This window comes from Protomyctophum parallelum, assembly GCF_964188405.1.
Source record: "Protomyctophum parallelum genome assembly, chromosome: 2".
NCBI classification, from domain to species: Eukaryota; Metazoa; Chordata; class Actinopteri; order Myctophiformes; family Myctophidae; genus Protomyctophum; species Protomyctophum parallelum.
Genome location: NC_139699.1, coordinates 17,196,561 through 17,224,480, shown reverse-complemented (window position 1 = coordinate 17,224,480; position 27,920 = coordinate 17,196,561). Strand labels below are relative to the sequence as shown.

The following is a 27,920-nucleotide window of genomic DNA, read 5'->3' as shown; positions in this document are numbered from 1 at the left end:
CTCTATACAAAACACAAAATACAAACATTTAACGCATATTGCACAGACTGATGATGAGGTAGAATGGTGTGTACCTGTCCCGTCCCGTCCATGGTTTTGTATGCCTTTTTCATGGGAAGCTGCCCTCATATATTGACAGCAGAGTTTGGCAGAGTGTCCGGATGCATTCACTGGATCCAACGCCCATGACAAACCTCATTAAAAGTGGTGGGGAGGCAATGCATGCCAAGGCCCAGGAAGACTCCAATCGCTTGTGTGCATGGCAGCTAAATCTCGGGGGTGCTGGTTAGCCTAAATGTTGACCCTGAAAACTATTTAGCCAGGAATTAATCATTGGGCGAGGTCATGTGAGTGGGAGTGGGAGTGAATAAGGGGAAATTCGCCTGACTACTTCATTCTTAATCGCTTTGACTCAGAGCAAACATGCTTGTGCTGCCTTCCCAATGTAAAATAATTGCCATTTAGTGTCTAAGAGTTAGCCTATCATTCTTATTTATGGTTATACGATTAGTGCATCAACTGCAAAACAGCACATTCAAGCTTCCATTGCATCTACAATGCATTGGGTTCATATTTTCTCCTATTCCTCATTGCGAGAAAGCAATATGAGATGGTCACAACATTGAACAGTGTCTGACCTAATTGTTGGTCTATGCTGCTGGGCTTGCACGCATTTTAAACAAATGAATGCTCTTGAAACAATGGGCTGTGCACAAAGAGGGACATTCAGTTATGTTTCTGTGGGGACTCCAATGAGAACGGCAGAAAATATGAAATGGTTATATTATTATTGGTTAACACTGATGCAAGGATTAAAATATAAACATCAAGGTAAACACATAGCGGTTAATACAAAATTAAACAAACTAAAATATAAAAACAAAACACAATTATCATACTTCATCTCATTCCAGCCAATCACAATTTGCGTCCTCACTTTTGCCTTCAATGTTTGTGTACAAATTGTGTTTTACACAATAATTAACACTCAATGACATCCAATGTTTGTGTTTGCACAAACACTCAAAACTGGCCATTCATTGTCAATGGCTTTCAATGTTTGAGAGCGGGTCAGGGCGGCTGTGGCTCAGGAGGTAGAGCAGGTCGTCCAATGATCCATGGGTTGGCGGTTCGAAGTGTCCTTGGGCAAGACACTGAACCCTACATTGCCTCCAATGAGTTGGTCGGTGTGAGCTTGGTGTGAATGTGGGAAGTGAGGACGCTGGCGTCGACTGTTCGCCGCTTCACCTCCCAATGTATGAATGAATGAACCATTGTAAAGTGCTTTGAGCACTTGAAAAAGCGCTATAAAAATGCAATTCATTATAATGTTTGTGTTTGCACAAACACTCAAAACTGGCCATTCATTGTCAACGGCATTCAATGTTGGTGTTAGGACAATGTTTGTGTTTATGTAACGTGTGATCTGCGTTGTGTTGTGGAATAATGAAGTTCCGGACGACTTCTCTCTTTGTTGACAGTTTAATCTGGTAAATACACAGACGTATCTGGTCAGTTTCTGTCTGTGTAACACACCCAATCCTCAGCACGTCATGGGCATGTCTCATGTTAGACTGACACCAATCAATAAACATACAACACAGATTTCAAGGAAATAACAACACAATGTACCTAAATACACAGACGTATCTGGTCAGTTTCTGTCTGTGTAACCCAATCCTCAGCACGTCTATAATAGAATTAACAGTGTGACCAGGAGCATGTTTAGAACAACTAGTATTCATCACAGTATCACAGTAAACATACAGACTCTTGTTATGATATGATATGATGATGATGATATGATGATGATGATAGTGTGCTGAGGAACACATCTTACCTCATGTGCATGTCTCATGTTAGACTGAGGAACACATCTTACCATGGGCATGTCTCATGTTAGACTGAGGATCACATCTTACCATGGGCATGTCTCATGTTAGACTGACACCACTCTAAACGTGGACACCAGTGTTATTCAATGGGTGCCGCCCACTAACCAATAAGAAATGTCATTACTGATGGAGCAAGTGGAACCCACTAAACTCTGTTACATTTACACACACCCTCAAAGCTGGACATAGTAAAATAGATTTTCCAATCTTTTCATAGATTTAAGTAGCTTAAAAGACAACTTTAGTTTTTTTCAACCACGGTTGAAATGTCCCATTAACAACAGTACCTCTCTAGTCTCCACACTGTCTAGACTCTAGTCCAGAGACTCTAGACAGTTAAATGCAGTCTGGCCTGAGATTGCCTTTCTCTGTGAAAGGCAATCACGTAATTTATGTGAGATCTGGCTGGCTCAGTTCTGTGTGTGGGCTAAAATATTGTGGTGATTTGTTATACAGTAGAGTAGAGTAGACTGTGTAACAAAACATCACAGAGTAACAGATATGGCTCCATGCAGCTCAGAGAGCGACCAACACCAAAACTAACAACACAGGGCAGGAAGTTCCAGTTTTGAAGTTCAAGTCAATTGTTTCTACCGCACTAAAACAATAATCAACACAAGCAGGAGCAGTGGAATCAGTTTGTTGGGTGAGGGAGGGGGGGAGGGGGTTCTCTGAAAAGAACTGTATGAACTGTATATCAGAATAAACGTTCACTCATCTTGTGCACGATGGAGGAGAGTTGCGTCCCTTCCATAATGGGTCCAGATGGCTGCATTCTGAACCCATAATATACACTTTCCCCTCTGCTCATCTCTGCCTCCAGGAGGAACTGCTTCTCTGCTTTGGTCTTAAAAAAGGGACAGAGATCAAGCCAGGCAACAATAGGAGACTGGGTGTTGTTACGTAGCTCATATCCTGCACCTGCTCAACAATAATACTCATTTGGGAGGAGTTAATGTTACTGTATTGCTGCTGCTGTGCTGGTCTTCCCAGTGACTATACACTGGCATTCTATACACTGCAGCTCAAAAGACAAGTTATAAGAACATCGTAGATACACACAAATCTATAAAATATCAAAAGGAATTAACACAATTAAGGCCCGCTCTTAATTCAAAGGCAAGGGACTATATAACTTAAGAGGATGTGAGCACGGATCAAGTTATAACGTCTTATATTCACAAAGGAAGAATCACCAGCAACTCACAGAAACAACCTAAAGTGAGTTTACCTACAGTAAGAGGTGACTATTGATTTGGGACAGAGCTCTGAGCAAACAAATGGGCCCTTAATTAAACATCCACTTCTCAGAGTCTATAGCTCTAACTTGACGGGATAGTCCAAATTCATTAGCAGTTTGTCCAGTGTCTTCCCTCATTATTTGCTTGTAGACCTGAAACCCATTTGTACTTGTTTTTGATTTTTTTTGGAAAGAGGTGTGTACTTTAAGGCTTGATTATTCTTTTTAGCTTTATCTTTATCTTTATATATTTTTTTATTTTCATTATTATCACTATTATTAGTATTTTGTCAGGTGTTTCAGTGCAGTTGCTTCTGGTCTTGATTTAGTGGTTTGGAGAGCATCTATGTTTTGTTGATGTAAGTGTATTGTTCTGTGTCGACATGTTTAATGTATTGTGTTGTCTACGTACTGTATTCATTGTGTTGTCTATGTACTGTATTCATTGTGTTGTCTATGTACTGTATTCATTGTGTTGTCTATGTACTGTATTCATTGTGTTGTCTATGTACTGTATTCATTGTGTTGTCTACGTACTGTATTCATTGTGTTGTCTATGTACTGTATTAATTGTGTTGTCTATGTACTGTATTCATTGTGTTGTCTATGTACTGTATTCATTGTGTTGTCTATGTACTGTATTCATTGTGTTGTCTATGTACTGTATTCATTGTGTTGTCTATGTACTGTATTCATTGTGTTGTCTATGTACTGTATTCATTGTGTTGTCTATGTACTGTATTCATTGTGTTGTCTATGTACTGTATTCATTGTGTTGTCTATGTACTGTATTCATTGTGTTGTCTATGTACTGTATTCATTGTGTTGTCTATGTACTGTATTCATTGTGTTGTCTATGTACTGTATTCATTGTTTTGTCTATGTACTGTATTCATTGTGTTGTCTATGTACTGTATTCATTGTGTTGTCTATGTACTGTATTCATTGTGTTGTCTATGTACTGTATTCATTGTGTTGTCTATGTACTGTATTCATTGTGTTGTCTATGTACTGTATTCATTGTGTTGTCTATGTACTGTATTCATTGTGTTGTCTACGTACTGTATTCATTGTGTTGTCTATGTACTGTATTCATTGTGTTGTCTATGTACTGTATTGATTGTGTTGTCTATGTACTGTATTCATTGTGTTGTCTATGTACTGTATTCATTGTGTTGTCTATGTACTGTATTCATTGTGTTGTCTATGTACTGTATTCATTGTGTTGTCTATGTACTGTATTCATTGTGTTGTCTATGTACTGTATTCACTGTGTTGTCTATGTACTGTATTCATTGTGTTGTCTATGTACTGTATTCATTGTTTTGTCTATGTACTGTATTCATTGTGTTGTCTATGTACTGTATTCATTGTGTTGTCTATGTACTGTATTCATTGTGTTGTCTATGTACTGTATTCATTGTGTTGTCTATGTACTGTATTCATTGTGTTGTCTATGTACTGTATTCATTGTTTTGTCTATGTACTGTATTCATTGTGTTGTCTATGTACTGTATTCATTGTGTTGTCTATGTACTGTATTCACTGTGTTGTCTATGTACTGTATTCACTGTGTTGTCTATGTACTGTATTCATTGTGTTGTCTATGTACTGTATTCATTGTTTTGTCTATGTACTGTATTCATTGTGTTGTCTATGTACTGTATTCATTGTGTTGTCTATGTACTGTATTCACTGTGTTGTCTATGTACTGTATTCATTGTGTTGTCTATGTACTGTATTCATTGTGTTGTCTATGTACTGTATTCATTGTGTTGTCTATGTACTGTATTCATTGTGTTGTCTATGTACTGTATTCACTGTGTTGTCTATGTACTGTATTCATTGTGTTGTCTATGTACTGTATTCATTGTTTTGTCTATGTACTGTATTCATTGTGTTGTCTATGTACTGTATTCATTGTGTTGTCTATGTACTGTATTCACTGTGTTGTCTATGTACTGTATTCATTGTGTTGTCTATGTACTGTATTCATTGTGTTGTCTATGTACTGTATTCACTGTGTTGTCTATGTACTGTATTCATTGTGTTGTCTATGTACTGTATTCATTGTTTTGTCTATGTACTGTATTCATTGTGTTGTCTATGTACTGTATTCATTGTGTTGTCTATGTACTGTATTCATTGTTTTGTCTATGTACTGTATTCATTGTGTTGTCTATGTACTGTATTCATTGTGTTGTCTATGTACTGTATTCATTGTGTTGTCTATGTACTGTATTCACTGTGTTGTCTATGTACTGTATTCATTGTGTTGTCTATGTACTGTATTCATTGTTTTGTCTATGTACTGTATTCATTGTGTTGTCTATGTACTGTATTCATTGTGTTGTCTATGTACTGTATTCACTGTGTTGTCTATGTACTGTATTCATTGTGTTGTCTATGTACTGTATTCATTGTGTTGTCTATGTACTGTATTCACTGTGTTGTCTATGTACTGTATTCATTGTGTTGTCTATGTACTGTATTCATTGTGTTGTCTATGTACTGTATTCATTGTTTTGTCTATGTACTGTATTCATTGTGTTGTCTATGTACTGTATTCATTGTGTTGTCTATGTACTGTATTCATTGTGTTGTCTATGTACTGTATTCATTGTGTTGTCTATGTACTGTATTCATTGTGTTGTCTATGTACTGTATTCATTGTGTTGTCTATGTACTGTATTCATTGTGTTGTCTATGTACTGTATTCATTGTGTTGTCTATGTACTGTATTCATTGTGTTGTCTATGTACTGTATTCATTGTTTTGTCTATGTACTGTATTCATTGTGTTGTCTATGTACTGTATTCATTGTGTTGTCTATGTACTGTATTCATTGTGTTGTCTATGTACTGTATTCATTGTGTTGTCTATGTACTGTATTCATTGTGTTGTCTATGTACTGTATTCATTGTGTTGTCTATGTACTGTATTCATTGTGTTGTCTATGTACTGTATTCATTGTTTTGTCTATGTACTGTATTCATTGTGTTGTCTATGTACTGTATTCATTGTTTTGTCTATGTACTGTATTCATTGTGTTGTGCCCGAGGACCCCCTCTAAAACGAGATGATACATCTCAAGGGGCTATCCTCTAAAGGAAATAAAAAAATATATATAATATATTACTCAAGTGACATGCACTGCATGTTACAGTGCAGTACAGCACTGCATGTTACAGTACATTTGTACATCCATGGGACACCGGCCCCTAGACGTGGGAACTGTCAAAAATTGCTCAAATAAAAGCTTGTCTCCTGTAGACAGTATACTAACTACTGCTACTATAAAATGGAGAATGTAACTGCACAACAGCTGTTAGTCTAGCCCATTTTGACCATCTCAGATTGTAAAAATGTCTTCTACATCCTGACAGTTTTCTGAAAAAGCTATGTTTCCATGTCTGTCGTTCTTCGATTTTTCAAAAAATAGCAGACCTATACAAGCTCGTAGCGCGCCACTCGGTGGCGCGCTATGAGCTTGTAGATCTGCTATTTTTCAATAGCTAAACTAAAGCATAACATAGTGCTAACACCAAAAGGGGTTCCCGCCCAAAATGGGCTAGACAACAAGGTCAGCAACATTATCCAATGTTGAATTAACCACTAGGTAGTCAAGATGTTCTTTTCGTCTGGAAAAGGGTCACGTGTTGCTGTTGTGATGAATAATGTGCAAACGTAGGAACATGAAAACAGTATGGATGTAGGCTATACTCTTGCCACTTTTGCAACACAAAAACACAGGAACATTTTTTTTCTCTAATATAAATGAGAATTTTCATAAATCTTTAGCCTGCCTTTAACATCAACCTGCTGGCTGAGTTCATCTAAAAAAAGTTGTTTCTCACATAGAAACACTTCTCTTCTCTTCTGTCGTCTTCTCATTTATTTTATTTTATTTACAAGTACATAGTGTACTGCTTAAATCTCAGGCTCAGCACCTTGACATCCCAGACCCAGGTTCAGTTCAATATTGGTGGTTGTGTTATCTGTTTTGTCTTATTTCATTGTTATCGTCATGCTACATGATTGCTTATCATTGCTCTTTGTCAAGATTTGATTAAGCCTGAGAGGATTTTAAACCACCCTGTCTGTTAGCATCAGTCTTGTTATCTCATTAAGTAACTGCATGTCACAGACAGGGTTTCTGTTGCTTCTCACTCATGTTTGAACTGAAATGGTTTCTGGTGTGATTCTTGGCTGCTTGTCACTACTGCCCCCTACGGTGCATTTCACCAAACTGCAACTACTGTGAATTTATTATGGATCCTAACATGTGACTATATTATGGTCTGGTTTACTTGGCATTTGCTCTGAAAATGTGAATGTGTGAACATACAAATTAGGGTTGCACGAGGAAATTATGACCGATATCCGATCTCCGATTATCTCCGATACCGATTCTGATTCGATTCCAATATTATACAGAAGACCACAATGGAAACAAGCCTAGGCCCTATAGGGGCTTATTGGCCCAAAGCCTGTTAATACAGTATTCAATCAATCAATAAATAGCCTATACTCTTTTCCAAGTGTCTGTTTGAAACTGAATGACTACTGAATGAGATAAGAACACAAATTAAATGTAGACATTTTTAAAGTTTATTTTTACATTTTACATGCATTATATATATTTTTTTTTTTTGCTGGTGAAAACCGATGAAATAATCAGGATTATTTTGAGACCAATCCGATACCTATATGGCATTTTTATGGCCGATTCCAATTATGCTACTGATTATATTGTGGTACAAATGTCATTACAGGATGTTTTTGGACAGAATGAGGTCTCTGCCTATGCTTCATAACATGTGTAAAGGCCTATTCATAGTCTGGTGGTCACCTAACCACCGAAAAGCCAGACTATGTATGAGCCTTATGGTTATGTTAGCCTATCAGTGAACACTGCTTTCAGTGTTCTTTGTAGGGGATAAACTCATACTGTGTTAAAGTACATTGCATACTACAGCTGGACAGCTGGTCAGAACACATGTTCTGACCAGCTGGAGCATAGTTGGGCTACCTACTGTGGTTGGTCAGAGGTTGGTCACACATTCAAGGTGGGTGTGATGATAGCCCGACTTCATCCACTGCCAGTGGAAGCAAGTGAAAGCAGCCATAGTATTGAAGAGATGTTGGCTGAGGAGAGGTACTAGACAGTCACACGAGCCAACCTCCAGGAGGTACTGAAGAGAGGTACTAGTCAGTCACACGAGCCAACCTCCAGGAGGTACTGAAGAGAGGTACTAGTCAGTCACACGAGCCAACCTCCAGGAGGTACTGAAGAGAGGTACTAGACAGTCACACGAGCCAACCTCCAGGAGGTACTGAAGAGAGGTACTAGACAGTCACACAAGCCAACCTCCAGGAGAGGTACACCTCTGAAATCACGCTCTAGCTCTTTCTACCTGTCGCAGGAAAGGGCTAAATCGCCATAGGGCAATCTGTGTATTAAATCCGCAACTTCTATTGCTAGATGTACACTGCTTCAGTAGACCGACAAAGCAGATTACTGAGTGGGCACTGGGCAGGGTCTGGTGTTCAGAACTCACAAGAGTTTGGTGGCTGTATTGGCGTTTTTTGGTTCAGCCACCTGAAAAATGAATCTTGTTTGGTGGGAATCTCTGTGATGTATGTAGCTGCAGTCTGAATAGCTGGGTCGGTAATAACTACCAAATGACATCATTCAGAACCTTGGCTGGGTATCTCAGACCTTATGTCGTTTGTTCTTGCACCTCAGAGATGTTCTGCAAAAGCAAGGAGAGAATAGGCCCAATTATCTAATTATTAAATGTGCCAATTTATGTGCCAAAGAACCATATTATCTACAAAGCGTATTTGTCTGTTTGCCTCTGAGGAACATGCAAGTCGAAAACGACAGTCACCCCTGGAAAATATTAAAACACTACTAGTATGTCAAAAGATCACCTTAATGGTATTGTATTGTTTGATCACCTTAATGGTATTGTATTGTTTGATCACCTTAATGGTATTGTATTGTTTGATCACCTTAATGGTATTCTATTGTTTGATCACCTTAATGGTATTCTATTGTTTGATCACCTTAATGGTATTCTATTGTTTGATCACCTTAATGGTATTCTATTGTTTGATGTGCTACTAAACAGTTCCATTCATTTTGATTGTTTAATCAGGTAAAAGAGGCCATGCAGAGGATCCACGACAGAGGCAATATTGGAAAACTTATCCTGGATGTGGAGAAGTCTCCGACACCATTGGTAACGAGATGACTGTTAATGTGTTTTATTTTAGTTCACTGTCTCCGACACCATTGGTAACGAGATGACTGTTAATGTGTTTTATTTTAGTTCACTGTCTCCGACACCATTGGTAACAAGATGATTGTTAATGTGTTTTATTTTAGTTCACTGTCTCCGACACCATTGGTAACGAGATGACTGTTAATGTGTTTTATTTTAGTTCACTGTCTCCGACACCATTGGTAACAAGATGAATGTTAATGTGTTTTATTTTAGTTCACTGTCTCCGACACCATTGGTAACGAGATGATTGTTAATGTGTTTTATTTTAGTTCACTGCGGAAAACTGTATATCAGTGAATGCAGCAAAACCATCTGTCGCACAGCACCATAATTGTGACTCATCTACTTAATGTACACTCGTACACTAAGTATCGAAGTCTAGTAAATAATGACAATGACGCATATAGCATTATAATATAATCTATACATATTCTCTGAAAATGTTATATATTGTACACACACACGCACGCACACGCACGCACGCACGCACGCACGCACACACACACACACACACACACACACACACACACACACACACACACACACACACACACACACACACACACACTTACATGCTGCATAGTGTTCTCTTGACAAATTGTTATTCTTACTAACTAAGTATTTTTTCTTATCTCTTTTTCACAGTGTTGAGGAAGGCCTATTGTAGGCCTATACTTCAATTTCACTGCCTGCAACAGTGCAAGCAGCAGTATTATGCTGACAATAATGTACTTTGATCTCTGAAAGTAGAATTAACAAGCACAGAGAGTATGAGATCATTATCTTGTACAAGGGTTTCCATGGTGACCTCACAATCTAACATTAATAATAGATATTTGGACAAATTCATGTTTACTGCATGATTTTTCCAGTAATAGGAAAAGACACGTTGATACATTGTTGGCCACTTTCTTTTCTATGGTTTCTTTTATGCTATAGATCAGTGGTTCTCTTTTCTATGGTTTCTTTTATGCTATAGATCAGTGGTTCTTTTCTATGGTTTCTTTTATATGCTATAGATCAGTGGTTCTCTTTTCTATGGTTTCTTTTATGCTATAGATCAGTGGTTCTCAAACATTTTCATATCAAGCCAGCCCCCCCAAATTGATATATATATTTAGCCATGGAAACCCATCTGAAAAGATTTGTTGGTTATTGTAGCGGTCAATTTGTATTGGGGAGGGGGGGGGGGGGGGGGAGCGGCGGGGCAGGGGTCACAAGACATGGCCAAAGCATTTCTGGGGGTCCCCAGCCAAAAACGTTGAGAACCGCTGCCCTAGTTTGTGGATATATAAATAGTGTAATGTTCTCATTAGATGGCCAGTGACTGTAGATATATAAACAGTGTAATATTCTCATTAGATGGCCAGTGACAGCACAGAAACCAGTGAGGCAGGAGAAGAGGAGGAGGAGGAGGAGGAGACAGAAGGGGACAACGATAACGATAAGGAGCGCATGCCCTTCATCCAGTAGAACTACAACCACCAAGGTCATGTCCTTCATCCAGTAGAACTACAACCGCAAGGTCATGTCCTTCATCCAGTAGAACTACAACCGCAAGGTCATGTCCTTCATCCAGTAGAACTACAACCACCAAGGTCATGTCCTTCATCCAGTAGAACTACAACCACCAAGGTAATGTCCTTCATCCAGTAGAACTACAACCACCAAGGTCATGTCCTTCATCCAGTAGAACTACAACCGCAAGGTCATGTCCTTCATCCAGTAGAACTACAACCGCAAGGTCATGTCCTTCATCCAGTAGAACTACAACCACCAAGGTCTTGTCCTTCATCCAGTAGAACTACAACCACCAAGGCCCTTCATCCAGTAGAACTACAACCACCAAGGCCAAGGTCATGTCCTCTACACACAGAACCAGAACTACACAAACCACTCTACAGTATGTACACTAGTACCTCTGCATACAGTATGTGTGTACTGCCGTCTGTCCATGGTTTTACATTTAATTGGTTATAGGTATACTTGTAATCACCTAAGATAAATGACTGAACTCTCATCATAAAATGACCACTCAACTGAAGTGCCATTATTAAAACAGTGTTATGAACATTGCCATTTTTAACCATTAATGGAAATAGCTTAGGGGTGTAACGATATAGTAACTGTCAATGCATTGATTTTAAAATGCGATGCATTTCAAATATCGATATGTAAACGGCAAAGTATTATTTGTGTGAATTGCTAAATCATATCGCCTTGCAAAGAATCGATTTTATCGATGCTAAGAACGTGTGCCTTTTATTTAGAAATGTTAAAACAAGAGGGCTTGATTACTTCCATATCACTATTATCCCTTTACATACGTGGAATATCTGCATGCGTGTCGAGATGTGGGTTTGTCCATATTTGGTCAAATACAATGTCTGTATTTGCCAGTGTTTACTTATTTATACCCATAATACCTGTTTCCCTTAAAAGACAAATCCTGCACTGTACACATTATACATTTCCCACCGGTGTTAATTTTGTTGACTAAGACTAAAAGACAATTTCAGAAGACTATATAGGACTAAGACCAAATAGGAGTTTTGGCTAGTTAATGTATCGATTTGAAATCATTTTATCGTATCGCTATAAATGAACAAATATTGCCTATGTATCGTCAACCATGTATTGTGATGCATATAGTATCACTGTTAAATGTGTTGTTATACCCCTAGTTCATGTCAATGTTTGTTTTTTGACAAGCAACCTCAACAAATAGATATTGTATTGTATCATTAAATGAGTTGTGAATGTGTTTGTCTGCTTGTATAAATATAAGCAGACATGAGCACATAATTTGTGATAAAGTTCAACCAATTCACGCTGCATGGTCATCGCAGCTAAACATGTAACGTCTTTAAATTGTTAAATTCTGCCGTTAAATTTTCCACCTCCAATGAAAGGTTAGTGTTAGGGTTAGTCAGTGCTAAATGTACCTGCGGCCTGTCACCAATAAAAACATAGTTATTTTCATTGTTTTGAACAAGATTGTAGGTATAGCATTGTTTGTTCCAAGAGAAACTGATATGGCCTGATTTCATTTGAGAATTAACCACTTACTTATTTATTCACCTGTGATATTATGTTCTCTTCACATTTTGTGACTGAAGACTCATTTTGTAACTTCATCACTAATCACTATGTTTTTCTTCATTGGGGTTTGGTATTATAGATGGAAATGTGTGTGTTTCCTTTTTTTTAGACTAGTCGTGTAGTCTGTCACAAAATACATTTGTAAACATTTCAAAATAATACTGACATTTTTAGCTTGCAGCCCTTGGACTTTTGGAATTTTGGAGTGGCCCCTGAGCCATCTTAAGTTCAATAGCCCTTAATTGTATAGTGGAAGTACAAATCTGGAATCATCCCTAGGTTTTCTTGCATCTGACGCAATTCTGTGGCTCCCTAAACATGTGTATATATGTACTATAACAGCATTTTGACCACGAAGATCTTCACCAGGTTCTGCATTCTATCAGCTCCTTATGTACCTGTGGTTCTCTGGGTCTTAACCATTATACAGTTCATGAGAAGAGAACATGTAGTAGGTTATCATTATAAAGGTGAACAAATGGATTAGGAAATTGATAAATGAATCCAATAAATAATATACAATTATCTTAAGATGTATACACATTCAACACGTAATAGTTGAAAAATAAAGAAATTAGTATAAATATATCTATTTCATATTTTTGTTTCTATGAAAATATACTAGTCTATGATACTATAATCACCAGTGCCTTTGGCTTTGACATAGAAAGTGAAACCATAGATTTTCTATATTTGGAATATGCTCCTCCGACAAATTTTATTCATCTGTGGATCATGATATTGCTGCTACAGAAAGGAATGACAGAATTACTTTTATTTTGACAAAGTAAGGCCAAAATGCAACTACAGTACTCTGTTAACACAATGTCCTGCATTGTTAATGGCCTTGTTTACATAATTAAGACTTCTTTCTCTATTATATGACAGCCTAAAGGTCCCTTTTCGTTTATTTTGAGGCAGTGAAAATGTTTTCATTTGTGATAATGTTCGTAAATACTAGAGTAACATTTGTGCTACTACATTGAGAATCTTACGGAAAGCTCCATTTCAAGAAAGTCCAAGAACATAAAAGAATGGATGATTTGACATATGGTGTCAGGAAGGGTTAGTGACTTAGTGTTGAGTACTAGTAATTTGCTACCATGGACATGGGGATTCCTAAACTGGGATAAAATGCATCTTATTTTTAATTTTATGTCCACGTGGTTTGTGGGTGTGCACAAGCCCGTGCGCACACTCGCTCGTAGTATATATGCGTGTGAATACCCTGTCTGTGCCTTTATCCTAGTATAAATATTTAAAAAAAAGTATATTATTGGAATCAGATTATGTAATTAAATAGACTATACTATATTGTTTATCTGTGATACTATTTTTATTACTTTCTATATGTTTTGGTTATCATGTACACAAAATCTAGTGTTGTTTACTTGAATAAATGTATCTGCAAAGCATTATGGCAATGTGTGCAGGCTGTGCTTTAAAGAAGAAACATCAAGCATAGATTTTTCCAAGTAATCCCATCCCTTATAGCAATTTAGTAGTAAACATCATTTAGATTGGCCTCCAGTGCAACATTGTTAGAAAGTATTTCTATTTCAATTAAATTTATTTAAAAGGCCTATTACTTTTGAGAGTTTTATAATAGAATAATATAATTTATACTTTGAGAGATTGTATTTTGTGTATTTGAAATGCTATACTTAATTATGTCAATTTATTGTCAAATAAAATAAGAACCTTAATCGCCAGACTAGACAAAACGCATGTGAATGATGCATGAACATAATTTATATTTGTACAGTACATATCTGTCAAAGGATAAAACGTATTTCCATTGTGGTTCTTTGAGTGAAAACTGCCCTAAACAAACATTAAAGTCCATAGACTTGGCTGGTGGCGGGTTCTTTTTTAATTAGGCTCTAAAAATCACACCCGTGTGAAGTGAGAGGCGCTCTATATGAAGTAATAATGACAACACATTATAACTAACTTTAACTGATCTTATCATGATTATGTAAGATGACATCCGAACGTATACGTGATTTGCTCAGATACATATGACCTACATATTCTCCTTTCATTGTCGATGGCATTTAATGTTTGTGTTGAGTCATTGTTGACAAAAAAAAGCAGATTTTTTCAGACACATATGACGTAAATTCTCCTTTCATTGTCAATGGCAAATGTGACAGGAGTTGTGACGAAAGGCTGTAGGCGGGGCTAGCGCCTCTCAACAAACATTAAACGTCCGTATAATTTCGGAAAGCTATGCATTGGAGGGGAGCGCCCGTCAAAAAACAGTATTGTGTCCAAATTACAGAAGAACATATTGATGATTAAGTATATGTGATTACTTAAAGGCCATAGGGTAACCAAAAACAGTAGCTATACATTTTGAAGGCCAATAAAAACTGGTTATTTTTAGATGTTTTGAGAGTTGTTTCTATTTTGAGCCCACGTGTCCAAGTCATCAACACAAGTACTTCAGGTAGACAGCAGAGTTTTTCTTAATACGTAGATCCCCTCTCCCATCTGTCTACACTCTACAACATCACACTCTAAAAATAGCCTTTAGCACCAGAGCTGGGAACTGGACTTCCTCTCGTCTAATAGTCTCTTTATTTCCAAAGTTCTGTAAGTCAGTTTTTTTCATCACACTTTGAACTGGTCTTCTATATTGAACGTTGTGTGTTTGTTAACTGTGAATTAATTCATTTTTTGTACAGAAATATGATTCTGTGACACTGATAATTTCATTCTTCAAATGTGAAGAATCTCTGTTGACAGAGATGGTGATATTGGCACTTTCCCCTCCAGTGTAGACAACAAGCAGTCACACCATTTATCGCTTGTATACAGTATTAATTTAGCAGGTCTGAAATAGCCACACGGTGGAAGGGATGGAATGGATTCTGGAATCTACTACAGTATAGAGACATGGTAACATTTTCTCATACAGAACACTCTGTAGCAGTCAATGAATTTAAAGCTTGTTTGTGAAATGAAAGGGGGGAAACTGCTTACTGAACTGCAACCTTGTCCCAAGTAAATATTTATGAATGGCCAAAGACAGGGAAATCACTGTCTGCCACTCCCCCTCCTCCAGAAGTTTGGAAAAAAATAAACATAGCACGAGCCAATGGAGGGGAGGTATCTAGAGGGGCATACAGAGGGCCTGTATATATATATCAAGCAGCCCGCAGGTCTTTTAGTTCTTCTGTCAGTGTCTCGTCTAGGATCCACTGATCTGAGAGCAGGTCTTTTAATTCTTCTGTCAGTGTCTCGTACAGGATCCACTGATCTGAGAGAAGGTCTTTTAGTTCTTCTGTCAGTGTCGCTCGTCTAGGATCCACTGATCTGAGAGCAGGTCTTTTAGTTCTTCTGTCAGTGTCTCTCGTACAGGATCCACTGATCTGAGAGAAGGTCTTTTAGTTCTTCTGTCAGTGTCGCTCGTCTAGGATCCACTGATCTGAGAGAAGGTCTTTTAGTTCTTCTGTCAGTGTCTCGTACAGGATCCACTGATCTGAGAAATGGCACATCTGTTCCAGCCCATCTTTTTGCTGCTTTGCCTCTCCTTGCTCCATCGTTGCTACAGCCGACCATCTCGAACTAGGAAGGCGGTGCCAGCTCCACAGACAGGTAACTGTACCCAGCATAAGATCTACTGCCGTGCACGCTGCTTACTAACATTGCGTACAAAACGCTGTTTTTCTTTTATTTATGGATACAGCTGCAGATGGTGACGACGTGGAGTCCCAGCTTGAGAAACTGTGGCAGGAGGTGAACTCGCTGAAAGAGATTCAGGCTTTGCAGACAGGTACAGCATGGTACACAAAGGCAGTGTTTCTGAGAGGACCCACATTCAGAAGAGATTCCGATGGATATTGTAGAAATTATAATGATCTTATAGACCCATTAGACCCCATGGTACAAGACTGACATAGAATACTAGGAATGTTTCTATAAGTCACCAGCAAGAATACCAATCAAAGTTAGATACTGAGGAATTTGAAGATAGTTTTTTGTGCAAGAAATGTCAGGATAAACATCCTGTACTGATGTCAGAGCATTCATTAAAACATAATTACTATGATATATATGGGGAGCCAAAATATGCTATATATTGTTTTCATTAAACCACTTTCAATATCAGATAGTTTGTTTTCCAAATACTCACACATAAGAAAATATTTTATTTTCAGTTTGCCTTCGTGGAATCAAAGCTCACAGGAAGTGCTACCTTACTATCGAGGAACCCAAACACTACCATGAAGCAAATGAAGACTGCATTGCCCAAGGGGGCACCCTGGCCACCCCACGAGACGTGAATGAAAACAATGACCTGAGGGACTATGCCAAGAGGAGCGCTCCAGGCACCAAGGACTTTTGGATTGGCGTGGCAGACATAGGGAAAGAGGGCTTATATATCGACGTCAACAGCGTGCCCATCGGCTACTTCAACTGGGACCGCTCCAAGAAGCAGCCCACGGGCACCAAGAGAGAGAGCTGTGTTGTTCTTTCAGTGGCTGCACATGGAAAGTGGTACGATGAGGTTTGTCGAAGCCAGAAAAAGTACATTTGTGAATTACTCATTCCCTAACTGGGATACCACTAAGGGGGTGATTTACGGTATACATACACTGTTGTATGACAAAGTATAAATCAGGCTTAACGAGACCAAATGGTTGTTGACAACCTGATGGTCATTTATGCTGGTCATTAATTAAAACCATGCAAAGCACAAGTATTGTTTCTTTTTTTTTTAAAGGAATGCCTTTAAAATTCAGTTTTCATGTATTTGTTGCATTCGTTTAAAAATTTAAAGAGTTAGTGATCATTAAATATAAAAACAATGTTTTTTTTCATACAATACCACAGAAACTCATATTATGATTATGATATTACAAATTGGATCCTGCTCTTCTGTGTCAGATAAAACATTCCACTCACATTAGCCATGCGGATAAAATCTGAACTACTTAAGTAGCCAGTGAACATCCTCATTGTATTTCTATTTTCCAATAAAAGTGGAATAACAAAAAGAGCCAGTGTGACTCTCAACCTTTGCTGCAAGTCATTATTTCTCTCTCTTCCAGTTTTCCGATGATGCGCCGCAATTATGTAATAGCCCAGAAATGTATTAACCCATTCTGACCTGAGATCAGATTCTAAAAATGTCTTCTACATCCTGACAGTTTTCCATTCTGACCTGAGATCAGATTCTAAAAATGTCTTCTATGTCAGTCGCTCTTCGATTTAAAAAAAATAGCAGACCTACAAGCTCGTAGCACGCCATTCGGTGGCGCGCTACGAGCTTGTAGATCTGCTATTTTTCAATAGCTAAAGCATAACATAATGCTAACACCAAAAGGGGTTCCCGCCCAGAATAGCTACCGGTAATTCCCAAATCACATAAAAGTTCCCGTTGTAGAACACATCTAACACCACCTGATCCTGAATTGCACTGAGCTTATGTGGTAACCAGGATGACTAGTGATGGGTATCTGTTTTAGTCCCAAGTTAGGGTTAGGGTGAATGAATGAAACACGTACAAGTTGTGTTCATAATAGGTCAGAATCAGAAATAAGTGGGAGGAATAATTTTGTGTGCAAAGCTTCATCATACATAGTTTTCAGGAAAAAGAAGGGGTGGGGGACAGACCGACAGAGAGGGGGGGGGGGGGGGGGGACAGACCGACAGAGAGGGGGGGTGGGGGACAGACCGACAAGGTGAAGAACATTTCTTTATTTAATATTTTATTAGGCAACATAAATGCAAACAGCACAATGTACAGTCAGGCATCTTTGTCCAACATAAATGCAAACAGCACAATGTACAGTCAGGCATATTTGTCCAATATAAATGCAAACAGCACAATGTACAGTCAGGCATCTTTGTCCAATATAAATGCAAACAGCACAATGTACAGTCAGGCATCTTTGTCCAACATAAATGCAAACAGCACAATGTACAGTCAGGCATCTTTGTCCAACATAAATGCAAACAGCACAATGTACAGTCAGGCATCTTTGTCCAACATAAATGCAAACAGCACAATGTACAGTCAGGCATCTTTGTCCAATATAAATGCAAACAGCACAATGTACAGTCAGGCATCTTTGTCCAAAAAAAGGATTTCACAGAAGAAAGACCTTGCGGGCTTGTTTCCATTCGGGTCCTATCCACTCACACATGACATGAATATTAAGTTAACGCAGTAACAGTAAGTGATATATAACAATAATAATTTAAAGCAACATATACATTTCCTCTAAACATGAAGTATATACAGTATTCACAGGTTAATCGGAAGGGGATTATTCGCACCACAAAGAGGCTGGGGCGATCACCTCCTCTCCCTTTGACCTGCTGACAGGTGCATTTTTAGGCCTGTCTTAAAGGAAGCCAGTGATTTGTTTGTTTTGAGCGATGGGGGGAGGGCATTCCACACCTGGGTAGCAGTGCTTTGGAAAGTGAATTTGCCCATATTTGTTTTATAAATGGGTGGCACCAGATCATTGTAGCGAAACAGGTCAAGGGGGAAATCTATTTAGCCTACATTTTATACAAACAGTAGCAACAAAAACAACAAAATATATCAGGTATGGTGCAAAAACATTTAAAGTAGTAGTGCATCGGTATAGATCCACATGACCGTGCTGCAGACCACTTGATTGATGGATAGGGTTTCTAACCTGAAAAATACAGCTATATAATATTACTATGGCTGTTTGGATTCCACTACACTTTAAGTTCATATTTCATAATAATTTTTCATATTATTAGATTGGAAATATCATCATCCACATAACATAATGAAAATGAGATGAATGAAAAAGAGGAAAATGTGCACTCAACTGTATCTCCATGTTTAGGTTCCTATTGTAAATGTATACTGGGTGTGCCCTCTACTGGCATTGTGCTGTTATGGACAATCTGTATCTGTATTTCAGAGCAACTGAACGCTAGCCTACAGCTAGTAATCGAAGCGCAAAGACAGACAGGTCGATTTTGAAGGTGCGGTTTACCAGGTCGTGATACATAAATTGGCCTCGCTCTGCGCACATTCGTATTATGAAAGGCATATCGGCCCGTGTTGAACGCACTCGGCCCGTGTTGAACGCACACACATTTGGCATACCGCGTCCCTGAATATTTTAGCATTGTGGGAGTGTCCATATGTTAATTATTCTCGCTTTGCGCAATTTGCTATTAAGCCCCTTGACCTAAAGACACTCAGCGCATAACGATTAGACGTGGGTCTGACCACCTCATAAACGCAAAAAGCACTGTTTGATTTGACACTTGAGCGGCTCTGTGGGGCTGGTAGAGTGTTGCCATGTCTGTTTATTATAAGCGGCTTATTTTTCTGTAAAGTTGCTTTGTGTGGTTGCTTTTCTTGTTTCTAAAGTGGTTATTTGGGCTTTTCTCCTAATGTTGTTTAAACCAGTGATCCTCACACAGCACATTCCCATGTCAAGGATCCCCAGATGAATGCATTTGCCCAACTAAGGACAGCTAATCCAAAAATTAAATAAAAAGATTACTTTTGAAAATAGCAGATCTATACCAGCTCACAATGCATCACATTCATTCATTAAAACTATGAACTCTGACTGCAGGGGGATATATAATGATCATTATAACAATGTGCAAGAACATATTTAAAAAGAAGGAAGAACTTTATATTTGTGGACAATCAAAATATGTTTTTTTATTTTAATGTGGTGTCATTCAAATTAATCTGGATATGGCAGACTCACTATTTAGAAAATAAAAACATGGCACTTCATTTAAAATAGGTTACAGACCCCTGTTATATGCGCTTATTTTTATAGACCTATTTACTTGTTTCTATGAGACATGGCGGTTTTGCGTCTTTAAAAAAAAAATGTTGAGATTAGAAACGGCCATAATTCTTTCATTTCTCAACCTTAAAAATAAATAAAAACATCTCCATAATCCGTGGGAAATGTGCTTTCATATGCTGTATCACACCCGATTCAAGTCTTCTTCAATAAAATGCTACGAGCGAACTCAGCGAAGACCATACCATCGGGGCCACAGCATTACGCAGCACGCATTCAACTCATTCCTTCGTCGTGACTTGAATGAAATAAAATATAATAAACGTTATTTTACTGGTGTTTTTCAATAGAAACAAATAAAGAGCGTGTGTAGGCTACTGTGTGCAAGTGCAACAGTGCATATACATGCATGCACTAGGCTATATTTCTTCCGTGTCGGGATGGTGATTGAGCTCTTCAAGTTCACAGCCCGTTTGGTCTTTCATAAAAAAACGTTGATATTAGCCTATAAACACTCATGGTTCTCTCATTTCTCAACCGTTTTATTAAATGTAAAAATCTCCATATTCCTTAGGAATCTTGCTTTCATTCGCTGTATGGTACATGGTTCTATCGTTATCGAATTAATTAATTACGCATGGATTGCATATGCATATATTGCATATGCATATTTGCCAATATGCTGCTATCTACTCGCAATTCCATTCCGATCTGAAAGGTGGGTCTGTTCTTTTGAGGCATAAAGGTGACAGCATGCAGTGCAATAGGAATAATTAACCCAAATGTGACAAAGGCATGTCATGTCTTCTATGGTGCCAGCCTGAAGAAATGTCATACCACGATCCCCAAAGTGCGCATTCCGTATGTGACATCAGCTGACTGGTAAAGAGAATAGTACGGACATGTTGATTGGGTACGTCTCAAACACGCCTTAAACACACCCATGACTAATTCAAGGCCGTTTTGCGCACTCCGCGGGGTGTCAAAAGCGCTTCTTAACATGCCCAAAATTGCAATATGACATACTACACGCCCCCAGATCATAATACTGTAATTAGATTAGTAATATAGAAGTAAGTAACATAGAAGTCCTAAATCGACCCCTAAATGTCTATGACTATAAAATAATATCCTATATCTTAGCAGATACATTATGCTCCTCTGTGAAATGGTTTATGCTGTGATGAAGATTGTTTTTGATTGATTGATTGAAATATTTATTAACAGTTTGTAGAATTACAGTACATTTTAAGCACAAACTCAATACAAAGACTGTTAACTGTGAGTGGACGACCCAATTAAGCATTACACTTGTTTACAACAGGGTCCACATTGTTCAATTCATCAAAACATTTAGAGACATACAAATAGACACTTATATGTAGTTAAAGAACAGAACAGGAATTCATCATAAATTGTCACTTTAACTTTGATTGCCATGTAGGCTACCTTTTCATTGCGAGGCTAAATCAAATGTATACACACTTGTGGAAAATTTTACTTTATCCAATTTTAAACCCTTGGGAGAACAACTGTGACTGTGCCATCCATGAGCACTTCGTCGTGTACACTTGTTATTATAAGTTAGATTTGAAGTCTTGCAATAAGAGTTAAGTGTTACTACTAAGCAGGCCCGGCCCGGCGCCACGGGAGGGTCAAAGGGGGTACTTGACCCCTCAACCCGACCTCCTTCACCCCTCAAAATTGTAATGTCAATAATGCAATATTAAACGACCTTTTGTGCTGGATTGGTTTTCTAGTGATATTTGGCAGTGATATTCACTAGCAGCACCGCAAACAGCGCCGCCAAGACCCACCACCCAGTGCCCGCTGCCGCCACACCGACTCTGGCGCCCGCCGACAAGATCCCGGTACCCGCCGCTACCGACAACGTAGCTGCCGAGGCGGACAGCACTGTCAGCGCCAACACAACGGCTCTTTTAAGAGCTAATAACACTGTCAGCAGCCAGCAGCCCGGGGGCGCAAATATACCCGAAAATATCAACCCATCTGGAAAGAGACATTTACATGGATCACGTACAACTCTACTAAAGACAAAGTGTTTTGTAGCCTTTGCTCTAAAGCTGTGGAGATGGGTGCTCCACTACCATCGAAATCAACACGCAAACAAGATACATTGAATGCGTTTACACGCAAAGGGTTTTCCTCCTGGCAAAAAGCTCTTGAACGCTTCAAAATGCACCAGAAATGTGATATGCATCGAGCTGCCGTGTGGAAACAGTCAACGCTTCTCTTCAAAGCCACGAGTTGCACCTCCAGCAAGCTGCAGACAAGTTGGACATGCTCAGAGGAGACATAACGTCTCTTCGTGAAGGTTTCCAGCCATTTTGCGAAAAGACAACTTCAGCAGCAAGGGAGTTGGGCATAAAAAGCCTGTCTGTACCGAAAGGACCGAGAATGATTCCCCACCGATTTACTGTTTATCATTGATCATGCTGAAATGTTGAAGAAAAGATGCTGAAACAATTTAATGTGTTCGTTGCGAACTGAAAGCGCACTGTGTTCATTAGCAAACTGTAAATAAAGTACCAAACGAAAAGGAAAAAAAACTATATATATATTTTTTTCAAAGTGCACCAGATTGAAGCATTTTCATCACAAAAAATATATATATAATCCTTGCGGGGAGTGCTATCATTCTAATCTTGCATAGGCGTACAACTGAGTCAAGCCCACCACACACCGGCTGCGTCCCCCGCGCGTCGCCGCGCTGCGGACACAGCCGCCGCGCTGCGGACACAGCCGCCGCGCTGCGGCCTATCGCACACCGGCTGCGTCCGACGCGCGCTGGCGCGCGGTCACGCCTCGCCAGGGACAAATTAGCCATTGGGCCAGTGGGGCCGTGGCCCAGGGGCCCTGGGCTCTAAGGGGCCCTTCAGGGAAATTGGACCGTAAGGTACTAGGTTTGACGCCCTGAAAAGGGCTCCTGGGGCCCTTCATTGGCCATTGATTTTGTTAAATTTAGGTCAAAAAGATGATAAAAACGCGGAAAAACACAAAAAAATTGCGCGCACGCGCGCTATGGGGGCCCTGCAAAAATTACCGGCCCAGGGGCCCTCGGGGGGTTAATCCGTCCCTGCGCCTCGCCTGCCGCGCCGATGCACTGCTGTTCTATTTTCCAGGCGTTGCCGCGCGGCCTCCACCTGGCTATCCGTGGGAGTGGCAATGGAATCAAAACTCCCCAGCCGCGTGGTAGCGCGCCGCGTCCTGTTGGTGTTGCCGTGCGGCTATGGCGCGCGGCAATACTGTGCCGCGGCGGAACGCGCGGCGGTCGCAGACGGTGTGTGTCGGGCTTCATACAACTGATACTGCCTGCTTGATTTAACAACGCAATATGATTTTATATATATATTTATTAATTTTTTGACCCTCAAAAATCTCAATTGACCCCTCAGTCATTTCATCCTGGCGCCGGGCCTGCTACTAAGTGCTCAGGCACTAGTACAACAACAACAATGTCTACAATAAGTTTAGTGACATCACAAACACAGAATGGGGGGAATTGTTTTATTATTTCCACACAACAACTCTAAAGCCCACCACACACCGGCTGCGTCCCCTGCGCGTCGCCGCGCGGCAGACACAGCCGCCTCCATTATTTTCAATTAACCTATAGCACACCGGCTGCGTCCGACGCGCGCTGGCGCGCGGTCACGCCTCGCCTGCCGCGCCGATGCACCGCTGTTCTATTTTCCAGGCGTTGCCGCGCGGCCTCCACCCGGCTATCCGTGGGCGTGGCAATGGAATATAGTCAACAAAACTCCCCAGCCGCGTGGTAGCGCGTCGCGTCCTGTTGGTGTTGCCGTGCGGCTATGGTGCGCGGCAATACTGTGCCGTGGCGGTACGCGCGGCGGTCGCAGCCGGTGTGTGGTGGGCTTCAGATAGATAATGACATAGTAAAATGTCGAAAATGAGTGCTATTCCCCTTTAAGAATGCCAAGGTCAAATTCATACATTTAATAAACCTTACAAATACAAACATTATTGTTTGTATGTAGGCTACCCAGATGATTAGATGAATGTGCAACATTGTTTCCTCACTCAAAATCAAATCAAACCATCATACAATACACAGGTAAGTGTATGCAGTAGGACATGTGGATACTACAGAATAAAACAATACAAATATAATCATTGTTATTATGAACTACTATTTTAAACGTTATGTAATATGTTGTAATGTACATATTGTTAAACTTTATTGAACTGTTTGTCTGCATGTAGTCATGGTGGTAATCACTTGAGTGGTTACTACTGCTAATACAGACTATTTTTTAATTCCTAAATAATGAATAAATGAATAAATAGATGATTATTAATCAACAACAGCATAGCTCTGTCCCTTATTGCACTCAACCCTATTTTTCTCATCATCATTCTCCCATCCAATAATAGTCATTTTGTTATTTCAACCATATAACTCCCCTAATGAACATTCTTCAGACAGCAAAAGTAAAATAACAGCTTACCTTTAAGAATGTCTTATAGTCATTTATAGCCTATTAATAGTAATACTGTCTTATGTGGTCGGCAAATATTAAGGCGAGCTGGCCGCGTCTCTTGGGCGAGCACGTCCGTCTTTTCCCTTTACCAACTCGCCCCCGCGGAAAGTACAGACAACTCACCCCGCCATGTCGGAAAGCAAAGACAACTCACCGGGGTGAGTTGTCCTGTATTCGTTACGCTGTCAGTCTCGACACCGTGACTGAAGTCTCGCGGAGTTGAGCATCGGCCATCTTTTCTCCATTGATAGCAGCAGCCGGGGTTTAGGTTTAGTATACTTTGTGCTTGTTTGTTTGGGAAGCAGAGTGAGAAAGTGTGTGTCACTTTGGTGATCCCACACCGCAACTTAAGTACCAAGTTGTATTCGCCCCGACCAGAACGGGCAGAACCTAGAGACCCAACAGAACACCGACCGCACAATGTCGGTGCCGTATTGCGCCGCCGTATTGTCCCGTTGACATTGTTAACCTGGATAGATTAGATGTGTGTGTAAAAAGTGTCGCCCTGTTAAATGGAAATGGTGCCCAACGAAGAGAACCAGCTCGTACCCAGAGAGGTGAGAGACATTACTGTTTAATTACCATTACTATAAATACGGGACTGACTGTGGAACTGACAACTGGACACGAGCACAGCACTCATCCCCGGCACAGGGAACACGACACAAACAATATTATTATAAAAAAACGCGGTCGCGATTAAAACATTTTCAGGCCAACTATATATCAGCAAACAGGAGGACTATAGACGCGATCAGAACGGCCTTTCCGTGACAAGGCTAACCGCTAGCGTCTGGTTTGACTGCTTTAGCTATGACAAAGTTTTAGCTCGGATAACATTTAGAAGATAAATGCCTTTTAAAAATAATATGAGTAACACCAGGCTCGTCGCCCATGTACCAGGTAGCAACTATTATGGTCCTGACAACCCTTTAACCTAATATATGTCATCATAGCTAGCTTTAGCAGGTTAACGCTAGCAGCTGGTTTGCTATAGCTAACGTCGCTTGTCCAAAAAAAGAGCAGATCTACAAAAGCTATGAAGATAACAACGCGTCGTGGAAAGCTACGCATTGGTAGTTTGTAGATCTGCTCTTTTTGGACACGCGACACCGTCGTACTAACTATATACGGAGTACTGTACAACCATTAAAGACAGCATCGCTGTTTTGATGTTTGCCAAAGTCTTTAACTTTTTTTTATTTGTTTCGTTTATTAGCGAATGTTAACTTGTTAGTGCCAAACATTCTCTAAGTGTAAACTAGTCTTAACGCAGGTTGTTGTCGTTATCCGCTTACCATATCAGTGGTAAACTTATCTGAATAAGACAGGCCTTTTCTGACAAAGATGATAGTGTTGTTATCTATCAGAATGGTGAACTCTTGGGTGGGCCCGGGGCAGTTCGTCTTCATGTTTAGCACCGTTTTGGTTATCCTCGACGAACTTGTGTTAAATGAGTGACGAATTTACATCGTGTATGACGTGGTTAAACCGTCAACACTGGGAGATGCGTCATTTGTTTTACGGGCATATAGATGCATTTATTATCTGAGTAATCAGTGGAGTCAGGATATTTTTAGATGAGATTTAACACAGTATGCTATTCCTGCCCAGCAATGAGCATGCCTCTCACACATATTTTACATAATTCTATTTCCCCTAAATGTGTGCCAGAACATAAATATAAATTTCTTTAAGTGTTTAGATTTGCGCTATACTAAACGCCATTCATGTTGAAAGGGTGTACAAAATTACAAATACACTGACTCGAAAGTGGCTGCATAACTGTAATGAATCCATGTGAAAAGTATACTACCTTTTACTATTGAATTACTCTATTACTCTGTGAGGCTAACATTACAAACTAAATATAAAAAAATAAATAAACTCCCTGAAATGTATCCCTGCTGGGCGACACATCAATGACACTACAAGCCAAACAAAACAAATGTCAATGACCAACCATGCAGCATAGAAGTAGAATCAAATAATATGCATGGCTCTACTCCATCCTGTATGCTCCAGGTCAGTGGTTCCCAGGGTCCGGGGACCCCCAGGGGCCCTTGAGGGAGTTCCAGGGGGTCCCCAGCTAAATAGTTTGGAACCAAATGGACCCTTGGCCTTATGGGTCTGTAACTCTGAGTGTACAAATGGAACCCAGTGGACCCTAACGGGTCCATTGGGTCCATTGTACACTCTCAGAGTTAAATTAACTTTGATTTTACAATGTAAAATGGGGTCCCAGTCTCCCAGAGATAGAAATGCCATTAAATAGGGGACCGTCGCCTAATTCAGGTCAAACCTGGCGGTCCTTGAAATGAAACAGGTTGAGAATCACTGCTAGAGCCATAAAAATCTGCTCTTATGAGGGGTCCTTGGCATAGATTTTCTAATGGGGGGACCGCGGGCTAATTACTAATTAGTGTCAATTTGGGGGTCCTTAACATGAAAATGTTTGGGAACCATTGCTCTAGGTTGATGTAAGTGGCCTTGGTTAAACTATCAAGTTCAAGTGGCACTCCGTTTATAGGCTTCAGCAAGCTCAATAACAAGTGTACTTTGTGTTTGTAGTTTCCAAGTTTGACTGGAATGGCACACAGACACTGAGTTTCTTGTTGGTACAATCTCAAAATAAGTTTTGAGTTGTTTGAAACTTTCAGCCAATCGTTGGCCTCTAGTCTGTTCCAATATTCTTTGGTTCTGCCCTTTTGCGTTGAAAGTCCAAGGTCATAATAACGGTCAAATTTACATAATTGGTCATTGGAAATGAACACACTCCAAGTGTAGTATTTGTTTATTTCAAGATCAGATCATTCAAACTATTTAACTTTGGGAATAAATTGGAATGGTGGTAGCATTTTCACAGTGACAGGACCTACTCACTCGCCTCTTATCGAATCAGACAATGGGTTATATGCTGTAGCTCTGATTACTATAGAGCTTTAGCTTAAAAATATGCTTTAACAAAAAATCTAAAGCACATATGGGACCATTCATTCACTTTGGGACAGTTACATTTTTGTTTTGGGACGGTTCTGGGATGGTGTTGAAAAGTTAATCTAGACTTTCTAGTTTTTATATGCTGTTGATTATAT

General features: G+C 39.6%; 3 protein-coding genes across 5 annotated transcripts in view; all 3 read left to right on the top strand.

The window, feature by feature from the left end:
- The window catches only part of vat1l (vesicle amine transport 1-like), a 30,265-nt gene extending 19,306 nt beyond the window's left edge, over window positions 1-10,959 (top strand). Inside the window, exons 8-9 of the mRNA XM_083793451.1 lie at window positions 9,300-9,383; window positions 10,791-10,959. Of these exons, the coding sequence (XP_083649577.1) occupies window positions 9,300-9,383; window positions 10,791-10,901 (195 nt within the window). The 3' untranslated portion in view covers window positions 10,902-10,959. The remainder of the gene's footprint in view (window positions 1-9,299; window positions 9,384-10,790) is intronic.
- A 4,741-nt stretch (window positions 10,960-15,700) lies between these two features.
- clec3a (C-type lectin domain family 3, member A) lies at window positions 15,701-17,526 on the top strand. 2 transcript variants are annotated; one of them, XM_083759681.1, is made up of 4 exons: window positions 15,701-15,805; window positions 15,974-16,133; window positions 16,225-16,311; window positions 16,697-17,526. In XM_083759681.1, the coding sequence occupies exons 2-4, from the start codon at window positions 16,025-16,027 to the stop codon at window positions 17,092-17,094; spliced, it is 594 nt and encodes a 197-aa protein (XP_083615807.1). In that variant the 5' UTR covers window positions 15,701-15,805; window positions 15,974-16,024; the 3' UTR covers window positions 17,095-17,526. The 2 variants fall into 2 exon arrangements, with proteins under 2 accessions (XP_083615807.1, XP_083615808.1); XM_083759682.1 differs by having other exon boundaries at window positions 15,725-15,751.
- A 7,564-nt stretch (window positions 17,527-25,090) lies between these two features.
- usp47 (ubiquitin specific peptidase 47) overlaps window positions 25,091-27,920 on the top strand; it is a 41,892-nt gene continuing 39,062 nt past the window's right edge. For both annotated transcript variants that reach the window (XM_083759489.1, XM_083759488.1), the window contains exon 1: window positions 25,091-25,382. In XM_083759489.1, the coding sequence (XP_083615615.1) occupies window positions 25,338-25,382 (45 nt within the window). In that variant the 5' untranslated portion in view covers window positions 25,091-25,337. The remainder of the gene's footprint in view (window positions 25,383-27,920) is intronic.

Excerpts from the sequence above, each read along its gene's own strand:
- clec3a (XM_083759681.1), top strand. The coding sequence starts at position 16,025 with ATGGCACATCTGTTCCAGCCCATCTTTTTGCTGCTTTGCCTCTCCTTG. Across the intron at positions 16,134-16,224 it reads GGTGCCAGCTCCACAGACAG|CTGCAGATGGTGACGACGTG; the intron begins GTAACTGTACCC and ends TTATGGATACAG. Across the intron at positions 16,312-16,696 it reads GATTCAGGCTTTGCAGACAG|TTTGCCTTCGTGGAATCAAA; the intron begins GTACAGCATGGT and ends TTTTATTTTCAG.